This window comes from Melanerpes formicivorus, unplaced genomic scaffold (assembly GCF_026170545.1).
Source record: "Melanerpes formicivorus ecotype bairdi unplaced genomic scaffold, bMelFor1.0.p_v2 SCAF_66, whole genome shotgun sequence".
Taxonomy (NCBI): domain Eukaryota; kingdom Metazoa; phylum Chordata; class Aves; order Piciformes; family Picidae; genus Melanerpes; species Melanerpes formicivorus.
Genome location: NW_027142418.1, coordinates 1,962,187 through 1,975,443, shown reverse-complemented (window position 1 = coordinate 1,975,443; position 13,257 = coordinate 1,962,187). Strand labels below are relative to the sequence as shown.

The following is a 13,257-nucleotide window of genomic DNA, read 5'->3' as shown; positions in this document are numbered from 1 at the left end:
CTCTCCAGAGGAGGAGACTCCACAACCTCTCTGGGCAGCCTGCTCCAGGGCTCCAGCACCCTCACACCAAACAAGTTTCTCCTCCTGTTCAGGTGGCACCTCTTGGGTTCCAGTTTGTGTCCACTGCCCCTTGCCCCACCACCCTTTAGCTATTGATCACCATTGATCAGATCCCCTTTCAGGCTGCTCCTCTCCAGACTAAACAGCCCCAGGACTCTCAGCCTTTACTCATCAGACATGTTCCAGTCCCTTCATCACCCTCACAGCCTCCACTGGGACACTCTCCAGGATATCCCTGTCCATCTCAAACTGGGAAGCCCAGAACCAGACACAATACCCAGATGTGGTCTCACTAGGGCATAGTAGAGGGGGAGGAGATCCCCCTTGCTCCGCAGGTTCAGGAGACTATCGGCCTCGCAGGCCACGAGGGCACAAGTTCCCCTGAACCCATGAGACATGGCCCACCCACCCCCCTCCCCTCTTCAGCGCTCTGGGGAGATGCGGGAGCAGGCAGGCTGCAGAAGCTACTCTGTGTGCGCAGCCAGGAGCTGCAGGCGCTGGCAGGAGGCCGGTGAGCAGTTTCGGGAGGAGCCAGGAGAGGGAGCAAAAGTCCTGAGACCGAGCCGCTGCGGGACGGCCAGGGGCGAGACTCCGTCCGGAGCCAGTGTGGCAAACAGCCCTGCGCGCCCCCAGCTGCTCCAGCACAGCAGGCTCGGGGCTCCAGACCCCCGCTGAAAGCTGCTCCAGCACAGCAGGCTCGGGGCTCCAGACCCCCTGCTGAAAGCTGCTCTGGAAGGGCAGGCTCGGGGCTCCAGACCCCCTGCTGAAAGCTGCTCTGGAAGGGCAGGCTCGGGGCTCCAGACCCCCTGCTGAAAGCTGCTCTGGAAGGGCAGGCTCGGGGCTCCAGACCCCCTGCTGAAAGCTGCTCCAGCACAGCAGGCTCGGGGCTCCAGACCCCCTGCTGAAAGCTGCTCCAGCACAGCAGGCTCGGGGCTCCAGACCCCCTGCTGAAAGCTGCTCCAGCACAGCAGGCTCGGGGCTCCAGAGCCCCTGCTGAAAGCTGCTCCAGCACAGCAGGCTCGGGGCTCCAGACCCCCTGCTGAAAGCTGCTCCACAACAGCAGGCTCGGGGCTCCAGAGCCCCTGCTGAAAGCTGCTCCACAACGGCAGGCTCGGGGCTCCAGACCCCCTGCTGAAAGCTGCTTCGTTCCACAGCCTTCACCTCGCAGCAATATTTGGGCCACTTTGCAGCAACGTGGTTAGTTTTCCCTTGCAGCAAGCACACAAATAATAACCTCATTAAAAACAAACTTGTTGGGATAGAGCCACAAAGGAAGCCAGGACTGGGAGAGAAGCTTGTCTCAAGCATGCAACTCAATGCAATTATTTTTTTACCTGCATCTCTGAGCAACCTATTAAGAGACAATGGTTAACTTGAGCATGGACTTGCCCAGCTGTGAAATAACAATCATTATCAGCCCGTGGTTCTGCCAAGGGCAAACACCAGGTCACCAGATGGGACTAAAGCAACAACTCTTACTCCTGCTTCTGCCCTTAATCACAACACCAAGGTAAGGACCACAAAGGGGAACAATCCTTATCGAGGTTCCCAGCTAGCACAAACCAGCATTTCTTCCACTGGCACACAGTAAACCCCAGCGTTGCAAAGAAACACCCTGCAGAACCTGCAGAGCGGCCAAGGGGGTGAGGAAACAGCAGCCTGCAGCAGGGACAGCCAGCAAAGGACTTAAACCCCAGCAGAACATGCGACTGCACGCTGCCTCCTCAGATCTCGCTGCTCTGCTGCACCCAGCCCTGCTCACATCATCCACATTCCAAATCCCACAACGCTGCTGAGGAAAAGAGCACAATTAGGCAAGGGTAGAGGCAGAGTGGAGTTGTGACAGCCTCATTCACAGGCTGGCTGAGCGAGGATGAAAGCGAGGAGCACCGGCAAGAACAGCCTGGAAGTATCTGCAAGCTGCAAAACACCCCCCAAAAAAAGGTGGAATTAACACAATGGAGAGAGAGTGAGCAGGAACGATGGGATCACATTAGAATAATGCAAGTGTGGGCTGCATATCAGGAAGTGCTTCTGGCCTGCAAAATCTACTTACCTAAGCCGCTTCCCACACACCCATGGTGAATAGCATGAGATGACCTCCTTGCTACCTGCATGCAGACAGCAGGAACCCTCAGACAGAAAAAGGCTCTAAGTAACCAACACTTAACTCATCTGGGCATGGGCAGCCTACTTTATAGGCAACTCTTCCCACGTGGGGCATTGTGGCTCCCAATGAGCCCAGACTTGGGGGAAATTCAGAGTTACTGTGATGCTGTGCAGGTCTCCACAGCTGTTCCACACAGGGGCCCACAACACTAAACAGTGTCAAAAACTACAAGTGCAGAGCAGGCATCTGTGGCTGTTCCTAACCAGAAAGCCCTGGAGGAGCCTGTGCACTTCCACAAGCACTCCAGGCAGAAGCTCAGCATCTAAAGGCCATGGTCTGGCACACAACACTGAGCCCAGCAGTTCCAGTTTGGCATCACTGAGCAGCACACAAGTAAAAGCTACATAAGTTTTACTGGGTGTGAAAAATGAGCTTAAGCTTTCTGGAGATGCTTCTTGCAAGGAGCATTTAATAATTTACTCTTTTAATAATTTACTCCCCTCTGCCAGTATGCCACAAGAAAACACCTCAAAATACCTTCTTCTCCTTCCCTCAGAGCTTCTGTGATCTGCCATTGAATAAGCTCTTCCTAGAGAAACGTCTCTGAGTGTGATGGATGTTGCTTCAGGGTTTCAGAAGAGCTGAAACTTCTGTATTGCCAGAAGCCACCTTCCCTAAGGACTGATGGAGAGTTGTCTTCCTCTGCAACAACCAGGCCAACAAGCCTGCAAGTCAGGTACAGAAATGTGTCTGTCTGTCCTTTGCCTTCTTCTAAAGGCTTTAAGTGGATAAGGGCCAAGTTTAACATCCTCCACTCCACTGGAAGCTGAGTTCTCCCAAAGCACCATGGCTGGACATTTGGGAAGGGCAGGTCACAGATCACAGGATGATAGGAGCTGGAAGGGACCTCCAAAGATCTTCAACTCCAACCCCCCTGCCAGAGCAGGACCATAGAATCTAGCCCAAGTCTGCTCCTCCTCTCCATAAGCCATGTTTCTATGTGCTTGTTCAGTGCTGGCCCTCTAATTCAATTAAATAATAGTGGAGGGGGGGAAATCCCTGGCTGCCAAGTGGGAATTCCTACAGTGGAGATGACATTCCTATTTAGGATTGAGCCCAGAACATTATGACAACAGCACTATGCTCTGAATGTGCCAACATCTCAAGGAGAAGTTGAAGACTCGGTTGCTCGAGTCTGAGTGTCTCTATTTCCATATCTCACACGAGAAACGAGAGCAACCAGCACGCTGCTGGTGACCTACCTGCAGACAGAGCATCATACACAGGCTTGGTTTGGAGCACAGATTTTTGGAGGAGAGCTTCAGACACACACTTGGACTCACAGTAATTACAGCAGCCCCCATGTGCTCACCAATAGCCAAGGATCCAGGACCACTGCCAAGGATTTTCCAGGAGCAGATCATCGGGAGCACATTTCCATTTCCTTGACAGTGAATCCGCAGGGAGGAACATCAAAGCACTAACTCGCATGGAGATGCACTTTGTTCTCCAAGTTGAGAATGCAGGAACTCCGAAGTTAGGGAGCTCAAAAGCTGTGCTCTGTGTCAGCAGCCTGAAAGGCTTCATTAGAGGGATTTCAGATCCTCCAAGGACTTGGAATTCCTTAGGTCTGGCCTGCTTTAAATGGGACAGGTTTCCTTCATGGTTTGAAACCCTCTTTAAACTCATTCTGTTACAGGATGGGTTACCTTCTGCTGCTGTGTTGTTCCTCTCCCAAAATAGCACTAAGGTTTGCTGTTTTCTTTTGGGATCAGCTTTTAGTCCCTCTAATTTCCCAGGAATTTCCTTGATACTAGCACAGCATTTAGTCATCGCTGTGCTTTTTGCCCCTCCTTGTTTTATGAGCTATTTTATACCCATCAGTTTGCCAATTCATTTGCCTTTCTGGGCTATCATTTAGCAGATACTTTGTCAGTATTTCAAGTGCAAGGTCCTGCATCTGGCTCAGGGCAATTCCAGGCACCAATATAGGTTTGGCAGGGACTGGCTTAAGAGCAGCCCTGAAGAAAAGGCCTTGAGGGTGCTGGTGGATGAGAAGCTCAAGAGGAGCCAGCAGTGAGCACCTGCAGCCCAGAGAGCCAAGCAGAGCCTGGGCTGCAGCAAGAGAAGTGTGGCCAGCAGGGCCAGGGAGGGGATTCTTCCCCTCGGCTCCACTCTGCTGAGACCCCACCTGGAGCACTGTGTCCAGTGCTGGAGCCTCTGTTACAGGAGGGATCTGGAGGTGCTGGAAGGTGTCCAGAGAAGGGCCACAAGGATGAGCAGAGGGCTGGAGCTGCTCTCCTATGAGGACAGACTGAGGGAGCTGGGGTTGTTCAGTGTGGAGAAGAGAAAGCTCCAAGGAGACCAAATTGTGGCCTTCCAGTATCTGAAGGGGGCTCCAAGAAAGCTGGGGAGGGACTTTTGAGGGTGTCAGGGAGTGATAGGACTGGGGGAATGGAGAAAAACTAGAAATAGGTAGATTCAGATTAGATGTTAGGAAGAAGTTGTTCCCCACGAGGGTGGTGAGAGACTGGCACAGGTTGCCCAGGGAGGTGGTGGAAGCCTCCTGCCTGGAGTTTTTTGCAGCCAGGCTGGATGTGGCTGTGAGCAACCTGATCCAGTGTGAGGTGTCCCTGCCCATGGCTGAGGGGTTGGAACTGGCTGAGCCTTGAGGTCCCTTCCAACTCTAACAGTTCTATGATTCAAGAGATCCAAAACAATTCAGTTTAGTTAGCAAGTCCATGTCTTATTAGGGATCTTCGCACTATTGATTTCCTCCAGCCTGCCAGACCAACAAATGCCTGTTCTGAGAGATGCTGAACTCATCTGCTGATGTGCAAATCCCATTGATGAAACCAGAATGAATGCTTCAAAAACACAAGCACCCAGCCCCTTCAGGGTCAAATCCTTATCCTCATAGCTCAGTGGTCATACTGTTTCAGTTACATGTTGACAGAAAACAATTCTGTTCACTTTAGTTGAAGATCACAGAAATGTTTTGGTTTGAAGAGACCTTTAGCATCGAGTCCATGCATTAACCCAGCACTGCCAGCTCACCACTAAACCATGGCCCTCAGAACCACAGCTACACAGCTTTGAGGTGGCTCCAGGGATGGGCACTCCACCATTGCCCTGGGCACCCTCGTCTCAGGGATTACCAACCCAAACCTCTCCGGTAAAAGCAGAGGATATTTCTTGTCCTGTCACTTGAGAGAAGAGACCAACCTGCCTCCAAACTCCTTTCAGGGAGTTTTAAAGAGCAAGAAGGTCTCTCCCCTCAGCCTCCATTCCTCCAGGCTGAACAACCCCAGTTCCCTCAGCAAGATGCCAGTTTATATCATGCCAAGCCTCAGAACTGCACCATCCCCTACCTGTTGTAGGGCTGACAGGATATGTAGCTCTGCTGTGGTAGCAACCTGTTCCTTTTGAACACAAGCTGTGCTTTTCACAGACTCATTCTTCATGAGCAAAACAAGCCAAAGGTGCACCCTTCAGCAACAGCTGCACCTCTCTCCTGCAGATTTCCTCCAGCAAGGTCATCAGTCACAAATCTCACTTTCCTCCACCGCTGAGCCAAAGGACCAACGGCAGCACTTCATCTACAGCCTTGCTGACAAGGAGGCAGAGAGAGCAAAACCTTGCCCAAACACAAGCCCACTCTAACAGATGCTGGGAACCTCTTCCTCACCAAAGCCAAGCACAAACAAGCTGCTGTTGGAGCACGGCACAGACAGCGAGATGGGATTTGCGTCATACCAACAGTGTCTCAGAAAAGGACATCTCTGGAGGAAAGGGGGGGGAAAGTCAGGCTGGTCTCTATACTAATGCAATCTTTGGCTTCCTGCTGAGGCTGTGTGCAAGGGCAGCATCCAGTGCCAACAGCGACATGCAAAGCCACCAGCTCGTTCTATGTAGGCCACAAAGCAGCCTTTACATGTGACTGTCACCAGAGCAACAACTTCCACTCACTAGACTGCACCAAGCACACCTCAGCTGAGGCCGAGGGTGCCTGGTAAACACAGCCAGGATGTCTTTAAGCTCCAAGTTGTGACTGTTTTCCCCTGGATAACAAAGGCAGTCCTGGATTCATGTAAAAGTAAAATCAGCCAGCCCAGGTGCACAATTGAAGCTGAGCTGCAAATAACACCCTCCCAAAATCGTTCTGTCTTAGCAGATAATTCTCCTTCTGCCTCCTGCTCAAACTCTTCCTCCCAGGCACTTCCTCAGTGGACAAGGAGCACGGTTTGTAAGTTGATTAGGTTACGTATAAATATCGCTCCCTAAGCTGGCAGCAAGCCACTGGTGAATTTCCAGAGCTGGAAAAACTCTCTCTGTATAGATATGAGGAGATCCAGTATGTCTGCTTTTGCTTATCTACCAGACTGGCTGCACAGGACATGCCTCCCTCATGCTGAGCAGCCGACTTCTAGAAGTTCTGGCTGCTTCTTCAAACGTTAAATGAAATGGATTAACTGAAAATTAGTCTTATGCAGCTTAATGAGTTAAACACCCATTGTTATCTCTAACATGCTGATTCATTAGATCTCACAAAGCCTTGTAATCAACTCATTATCCTCATTCCACTTGTGGATTTTGAGGTTGATTTGCACTCAGCAAATTAACAACCGAATTAAGTGAAAGAGCACCCAAACCTTTTGGGGTTCTCCTCCTTGCAGGGTAAGGAGCAGCCACTGCCCCAGCCCTCTACTCTTCCCTCCCACTGAGAGCAACCCACACAACCCAAACTTTCTGCTCTGCTCCTTAGTGTGGGAGGAGACAGCCCAGAATATTGTTACCTTACTGGCCTAGTGATTTTTAATTGCAGAAACCTGTTGCTGGACTCAGTAACAGCTCCCCAGGAGACATCCAGCTGAAGAACTGCAGCAAACAGGCCAGCTCTTCCAAACTCCATATGCAGCCTTCAGCTCTACCTTCTTCCCATTGTAAGAATCAAAAGTTCCAGGACTTCCAGAGCTTTCTTGTTTTGCTGTTGGTTTTTGGGTTTTTTTTCCTCTTAAAGCTGTTTTATGAGGAAATGGTCATAAGCCTTTTGCCTTCTCTAACATTCACATGCCTCCTTTTGTATCACACCAGTTAACCACTACCTGGTAATGGAAAACAGCTGCTTTGACACCTGTGTCAGTGATCCACACCCTCCTCACACCAGCTCAGCTGCTGCAGACAGGAGTCTAAGTGCCTAAGGAAACTGTTCCAAGTCTCAGAGTCCAAGGGCTGTAGATGGCTTCCCAGAAGCACCGGTTCCTCAGTTTGGCTGAGAGAAAGCCAGTTTCCTCTCAGAGGGATTCCAGTCAATCTTGCTGTGAGGTGCTGGAGGGTAGACAGAGACATGATCTCTCTTGGTGCTGGGACACAAGGCAGCCCAGCTATCCCTGCAAGGAGGGAGCCAAGGAGGTCTATGCTCTGGGGACAGGAGGGGACAATCTATATGTGCCACCTGACACACTGCCCCTCTCCTAAAGCACAGACCCCAAAGCAAGGGCCACTGACACCCCACACTGAGCTTCAGCAAACACAGGATCCTTCCTGCCCACCCAGACATGGTGCTGGGGAGACTGAGGAAGACAGACACACAGAACCTGCCCTTCAGGCACCCAAGGTAACTGGGGGCCTGGGAGAAGACTTTAAACCAAGAGCACTTCTATTTTCCAAGCTGGACACTTCCTCCATCTTCCATATGCAGGCAGAGAGCAAACCAATCCAGCGGCTGCTTGTTGCCCCTGCTCCCAAAGGCCCAGGGGCTCCACAGCTCCCACCCTGTGCAGCTGGGTAGCTGCCCAGTGAGCTCACCCATGCCCCAACAAGGCTCTCCTGGAGACCTGGGCTCACAGAGAGAGATGGGATGAACAAGAGGGTCAGGGTTCCTCAAATGAAGGGGCCCTGAAAATCTTACTCCCTGCAGACACACAGATGGAGCACAGGGTCTAGCCCAGGACCAGACTCACCAAGGGGGCTGTCTCCCAGCTTCCCCAGTAAGCTCCACAGGCTATGCCTCAGAGCAATACAACTCTACCATAAATATCCCAGATTAATTCTGATCCCAGCATCAAATCCACTTAAGAGACTTAAAAGCCTGCGAGTCCCCAGAGCTGCCTGTCCAGCGAGGGCTCTGCAAATGAGTCCTGGGCTGGAGAAGAGAAATATGATCAAGCCAGGCAAGCCATTTGTACAATGTTTAGTAACGTCGTTTGCAAGAGACAAATGGGACCAGATAGCTGAGCTGATGTCTTGGAATAGAAGCACAGCCACACACACACAAAAAAAATCCCTGGATGCTGGAGGTAGATGCATGGGGTAGGATCTGGGCAAACATTTCATGTTTCCTGGAAATAGCTCTTTCTCCTCATGGGGTAGAGGGTTAAATGACAGCTGGTGCTCTCTAGTCTGCTTAAGGAGCTACTTGCTTAGTTCAGGAAAGAGCTCAACATCACCAACAAACCTCCTGAGAGCCAACGCTGCCCGCAAGAAGGGGGCCGGGGGAAGCGCTGCTTCCCTATCCTCTCTGCCACAGCGCCCAGGACAAGGCGCTGGGAGCGCGGAGTCGGCGAAAAGGGCACTGGGCGCCCGGCGACCCCCCCACAGCCTCTTCAACTGCCGCGTTCGGGCGGGTTCGGGCATCGCGGCTCCAGGCCGGCGCTTCCAGCAGCCGCTCGCCCCTCGCTACCTCCTACGGGGCTGGTGCTGGCCGGAGAAAAGCAGCGCCCAGAGTCGGTGCCTGAGGAGCACCAGAAGGCAGCTGGTGCCAAGCAGCCCCTGCGCGCTGCCCGAGCGGGCTCTGGCCCCACGCGTGCTCTGCCCGCCCCGCTCACTCAGTCCCCAAGTCCCAGGCACTTTCCGTGCGTCGGAACAGCGCCGGGCAAGCGCCAAGACTCTGGTCACGGCCCTGCCCGAATTGCCGCTGCCTCGGAGCCGCGGGCACCGAGGGGCTGTCTGCGGGCTAGGGGCGCGCTCGGCTAACGGCGGCTCCGGGGGGCTGGGGAGCGGCAGCGACGGGGAGAGGGCGGAGGCGGCTCCGCGGAGGGCGAGCTGGCAGGGGCAGCAACCCGCGGTGGCGAGCTGCCAATGTTTACTGACCCTGCTCCGGGTCACTTTCGTTAGCGGCGGTAGCCCGGGCTCTCCGCCCGGCCAAGGCTCCCCCGAGCGCCGCCGCTCCCCGTGCACGGCCAGCGGCGAGCGCCAAGCATCCCGCGTAGGGTATCCCCCGGAGAATAAGCAGCTTTCCGGGGGTACCCTCAGTACACAGCAGGCCGCGGGGAGCTAATCGGAGCCCTCCCCGCTCCTCCCAGCTCCCCGTTCCCGCTGCCCCGCCGGGACGGCAGCGTGTCAGGGTCCCCACTCAGCACGGAGGCTACCGGGGCCCGGACGGCAGCGTAGCTACCCCAGGGCAGCCCCAGCAGTGTTGCCGCGGCTCAGATCCCCGCCCCGGGCCATCCCGGCTGGAGAACAGACAAGGCACCGGCAGCCAGGCAGGGTCTGCACGCAGAGGCTGCGCTGTCCCCGCCGCTGTCCAGCGGGGCTCGCCCCGGGCACGCCCGCAGGGAGCTCCGCGGCTTCCCAGCGCGGCTTCAGGAACCTAGGGCCAGCGGACGGATGGGAAGGGAAGCCCCGCGGCGGAGGAACCTCCGGAGAACGGGCCGGGGGCCGCGGGCAGCGCTTACTTTTCGTGTTGGGCGTTCTCCTGGATGGCGCTGAGCACCCCCGGGTAGGCGGGGGGGCCGCCCGGCTGCAGCCTGCATGTGGCCAGGTGCCGGCGGTGCTCGTCCTGCAGCCGGGCGTTCTCGTGGTACAACTTGGCCACTTGCTGCTCCAGCTCGTCGATCCGCCGCTTCTGCTTCTCCAGCAGCTCCTGCTGCGTCTCGATGATCTTGTTCAGCTCCTTCAGGTACTCCGCCGCCCTGCTGGGGTTCTCGGCGGGGCTCTCCATGGCCGCCCCGCACCTTCAGCCGCCGCGGAGCAGGTGGGGCGGCGGCGCGGGGGGAGGCCGGTGCCGGCCAGCCCCGCTCCTCTGGGAACTTAAGCGAGAGGGCAGAAATAAATCACCCGCCGGAAACCGGCCCCCCTCGCCAGCTCCGCGCTTCCCCTCCTAGAGCCGCGGCTGCCCAGGCGCGCAGCGGCTCCCGGCCCCTGCCGCCATTGCTGCCGCTCCGCTTCCAGCGGCCGAGCTGGGGCTGAGCCGCCGCCCGCAGCTGCTGCCGCCCTTCCGAGCCTCGCCGGGGCCGCTGCCGCCCGGCCGCTGTCCCGCCCTGACCGAGTCGCAGCCCGGCTCCCTGGGCGCCTGGCAACGCAGCCCGTGTCCCCGCCGAGCCCGCAGCCGGGCATGGGAGCCCGCAGCCCGGCCCCGCTCGCTCCGCGCTGCCCGCCGCGGGGGACGCGCTTTAAGTACCGCGGCCGCCTCCTGCGGGGGGCCGGTGGATGCGGGGGCTCGGCGGTGCGGAGCCGAGCGGTGCGGAGCCCCGCAGCTCCCTTCTGTGGGTGCGGGGGATGCCGCCAGCACGGCCCCGCGCTGGCAAAGCCCCGAGAGGGGTAGCGGGTGCGGGCTGGGCGACCGGGGGAGCTTTCGGCCCCGGGATGCCTCTTTCCAGCGCAGCGGGGAGGTGGGGGGCGGCCCCGAACCCCCGGGCGAGCCGGAGAGGGCCCGGCGAGAAGCGTGGAGCAAGGGCGGCCATACAGGCGGTCTGCAAAGCTGGTGGATAGCAGAGGTGTCCCTGCAGGGCTTGGAATAGGAGCTTCGGTTGTAACGGCACCCGGGGTGCGGGCTCCCTTCGAGGCGGGGGCTCCAGCCCTGTGCCCCGAGTGGGACGGGAGCGAGCTGGTGTCAGCGGAGCCCCCTGCCTCGCCCAGCAGCAGCACTGACATATGGAAACACCGTGGGTGAAGCACTGCTTCCTGTAAAGGCTACAGCAAGCCAAGGAAAGTTCCTGAGGTGTGGGTCCTGCCTCATCTCGAGGAGATGTGTGTTGGGAACGCTTGTGGGAACCGAGAGTGGGAAAAGGAAACTAGGAGATACTGCAAGAAGATAGGGAGGTGAAGACATGCTGCTCTCCTCCCTTCCTCTCCATATCTCTTTTTTCCCCTTCTCCTTTTTCTACCTCTTATCTCCACCTTTAAACTTCGCAAGTTCATGGAATCTCACCATGGTGGGGCCGGAAGGGAGCTCTGGAGGTCATCCAGTCCAACCTCCCTGCTAAAGTGGGGCACCCACAGCAGCTTGCCCAGGGTCCAGGTGGGTTTGGAATCTCTCCCAGGAAGGAAGCTCCACAATCTCTCTGGGCAGCCTGCACCAGGGCTCCAGCACCCTCACACCCAAGAAGTTTCTTCTTTTCAGGTGGAACCTCCTGGGTTCCAGTTTGTGCCTCTTGCCCCTTGTCCTGTGGCTGGGCACCACTGACAAGAGGCCCCAGCCTCTTGTCCCCCACCCTTTAGCTCTTGCTGAGCACTGATCAGATCCCCTCTGGGGCTGCTCTTCTCCAGGCTCAGCAGCTCCAGGGCTCTCAGCCTTTGATCCTCACAGAGATGCTCCAGGCACCTCAGCATCTTCTAGGCTCCATTAGTGACATCTCCTCAGAGCAGTTGTTTCTGCTGTCACTAAAGCACTAGCTTGTGGCTTCAGCTCTCACCATCATGTGCTAGAATCACAACTTTGAAACATGACTGATCCAGCAGAGCCAGGCAGTGGAGACAAGCAGCAGCCATGAATGATGAAAAGATTGGAGTCTCCAGGCTCTCCCCATCTCTCTGTAGCGTGAGAGGACAGAGCTCTTGAGATGGAGCTCCGAAGTGGAGGTGTATGTCTCAGCTTCTCACTCTGCCCTTCACAGCGCAGTTTGGAGAAAGGCTGCAGCCCAGGACCACAGGAGTTCACCTGGCAAGCTTCAGGAGCCTTCTGATTTCAGGTAGAAACAGCTTATCAGTACAATGGTTTTGCTCTGGACATACAAACAAAGGGCTGTGGTGTCTATCAAAGTGACTAAGGCATGAAGGGCTGAAGCATGGCTGCTGTTGGTTTGGATGGGTGGGTCCTTTGCTGGGTCAAAAATCAGCTGGATGGCTGGGCCCAAAGAGTGGTGAGGAATGGAGTTCAATCCGCATGGTCACAAGAGTGTTCCTCAGCGCTCAGCACCAGGGCAAGTTCTTTTTAATGTCTTTGTCAAGGGTCTGGAGAAGGTGGTTGAGGTCACTCTCAGTAAGACTGCAGATGACATGAAGGTGGGAGGCAGTGTTGATCTGCTTGAGGGTAGGGAGGTTCTACACAGCCTCTCTCTGTCCCTGGAGGTGTTTCAAAGAGAGAAAGATGTGGCAGTGAGGAGCATGGTTCAGCTCCAGCCTTGGTAAAGTTAGAGAAAGGTTGGGCTCAATGATCTTGAAGGACTTTTTCCAGCTGAAACAATGCTGTGATTCTCTGACTGATTTCCAGTCCTAGTGGGGACCCTGGATTCACAGAGAAGTATTTAGCTGCCCTCTGAGGAGTCCGAGCTCCTAACCACTTGATTGGTATTTTTGACTAGAACTGTTGGTAGTAATTGTTCTCAGGCCACTCTTGGCTCAGAATGCACTGGCTGGAGAGCGGTTTGTGGTAAGAAATGCTTAGCAGGCCAGCTCGCTGAGGCAACCTGCACAGTCATGTTGGAGGCAGGCAGGCAGAATGCGGTCGAATCGATAAATAAAGCCAGGGGGAACTTGCTTCTTGTATGCAAAATAAAATGCAAAGTAAGGCACTCGACCCTCGTTAATGTATCTGCAGACAATAAAAGCTGGTTAAGCAGATCAGAGGAAGGACAGCTGAAGTGGAGCAGCAGCACCTTGGTACAGCCAGGATCTGTTTGGGTAGAAATCACTGAGTCCACAAGGGCGGGCTGTGCAGCGCCGCGGGAGCGGGGGGAGAAGTGGGATCGGCTTCCTTTCTTCTTTTACAGGCTACAGGAAGTGTCGGGGTTCCCAAGTGGCAAAGTTGTGTCTTGGGTGGTGTCCCACAGACTGAGGAACAATGGCTTGTGAGGGTGCTGGCTTCTCTTTTCTCTCTGGTGACTTTGGATGGATTTTTTGAGAGGATACTGGTGACAAGATAATGA

The 13,257-nt window shown here is 55.5% G+C and overlaps 1 protein-coding gene across 4 annotated transcripts in view; it reads right to left on the bottom strand.

Moving 5' to 3' along the window:
- The window catches only part of IQSEC1 (IQ motif and Sec7 domain ArfGEF 1), a 511,294-nt gene extending 500,825 nt beyond the window's left edge, over positions 1-10,469 (bottom strand). For 2 of the 4 annotated variants that reach the window (XM_068162621.1, XM_068162627.1), the window contains exon 1: positions 9,847-10,469. In XM_068162621.1, coding sequence (XP_068018722.1) covers positions 9,847-10,112 — 266 coding nt within the window. In that variant the 5' untranslated portion in view covers positions 10,113-10,469. The remainder of the gene's footprint in view (positions 1-9,846) is intronic. The other 2 variants (XM_068162622.1, XM_068162623.1) reach the window with 1 other exon arrangement.
- Between the last annotated feature and the right edge of the window lie 2,788 nt (positions 10,470-13,257).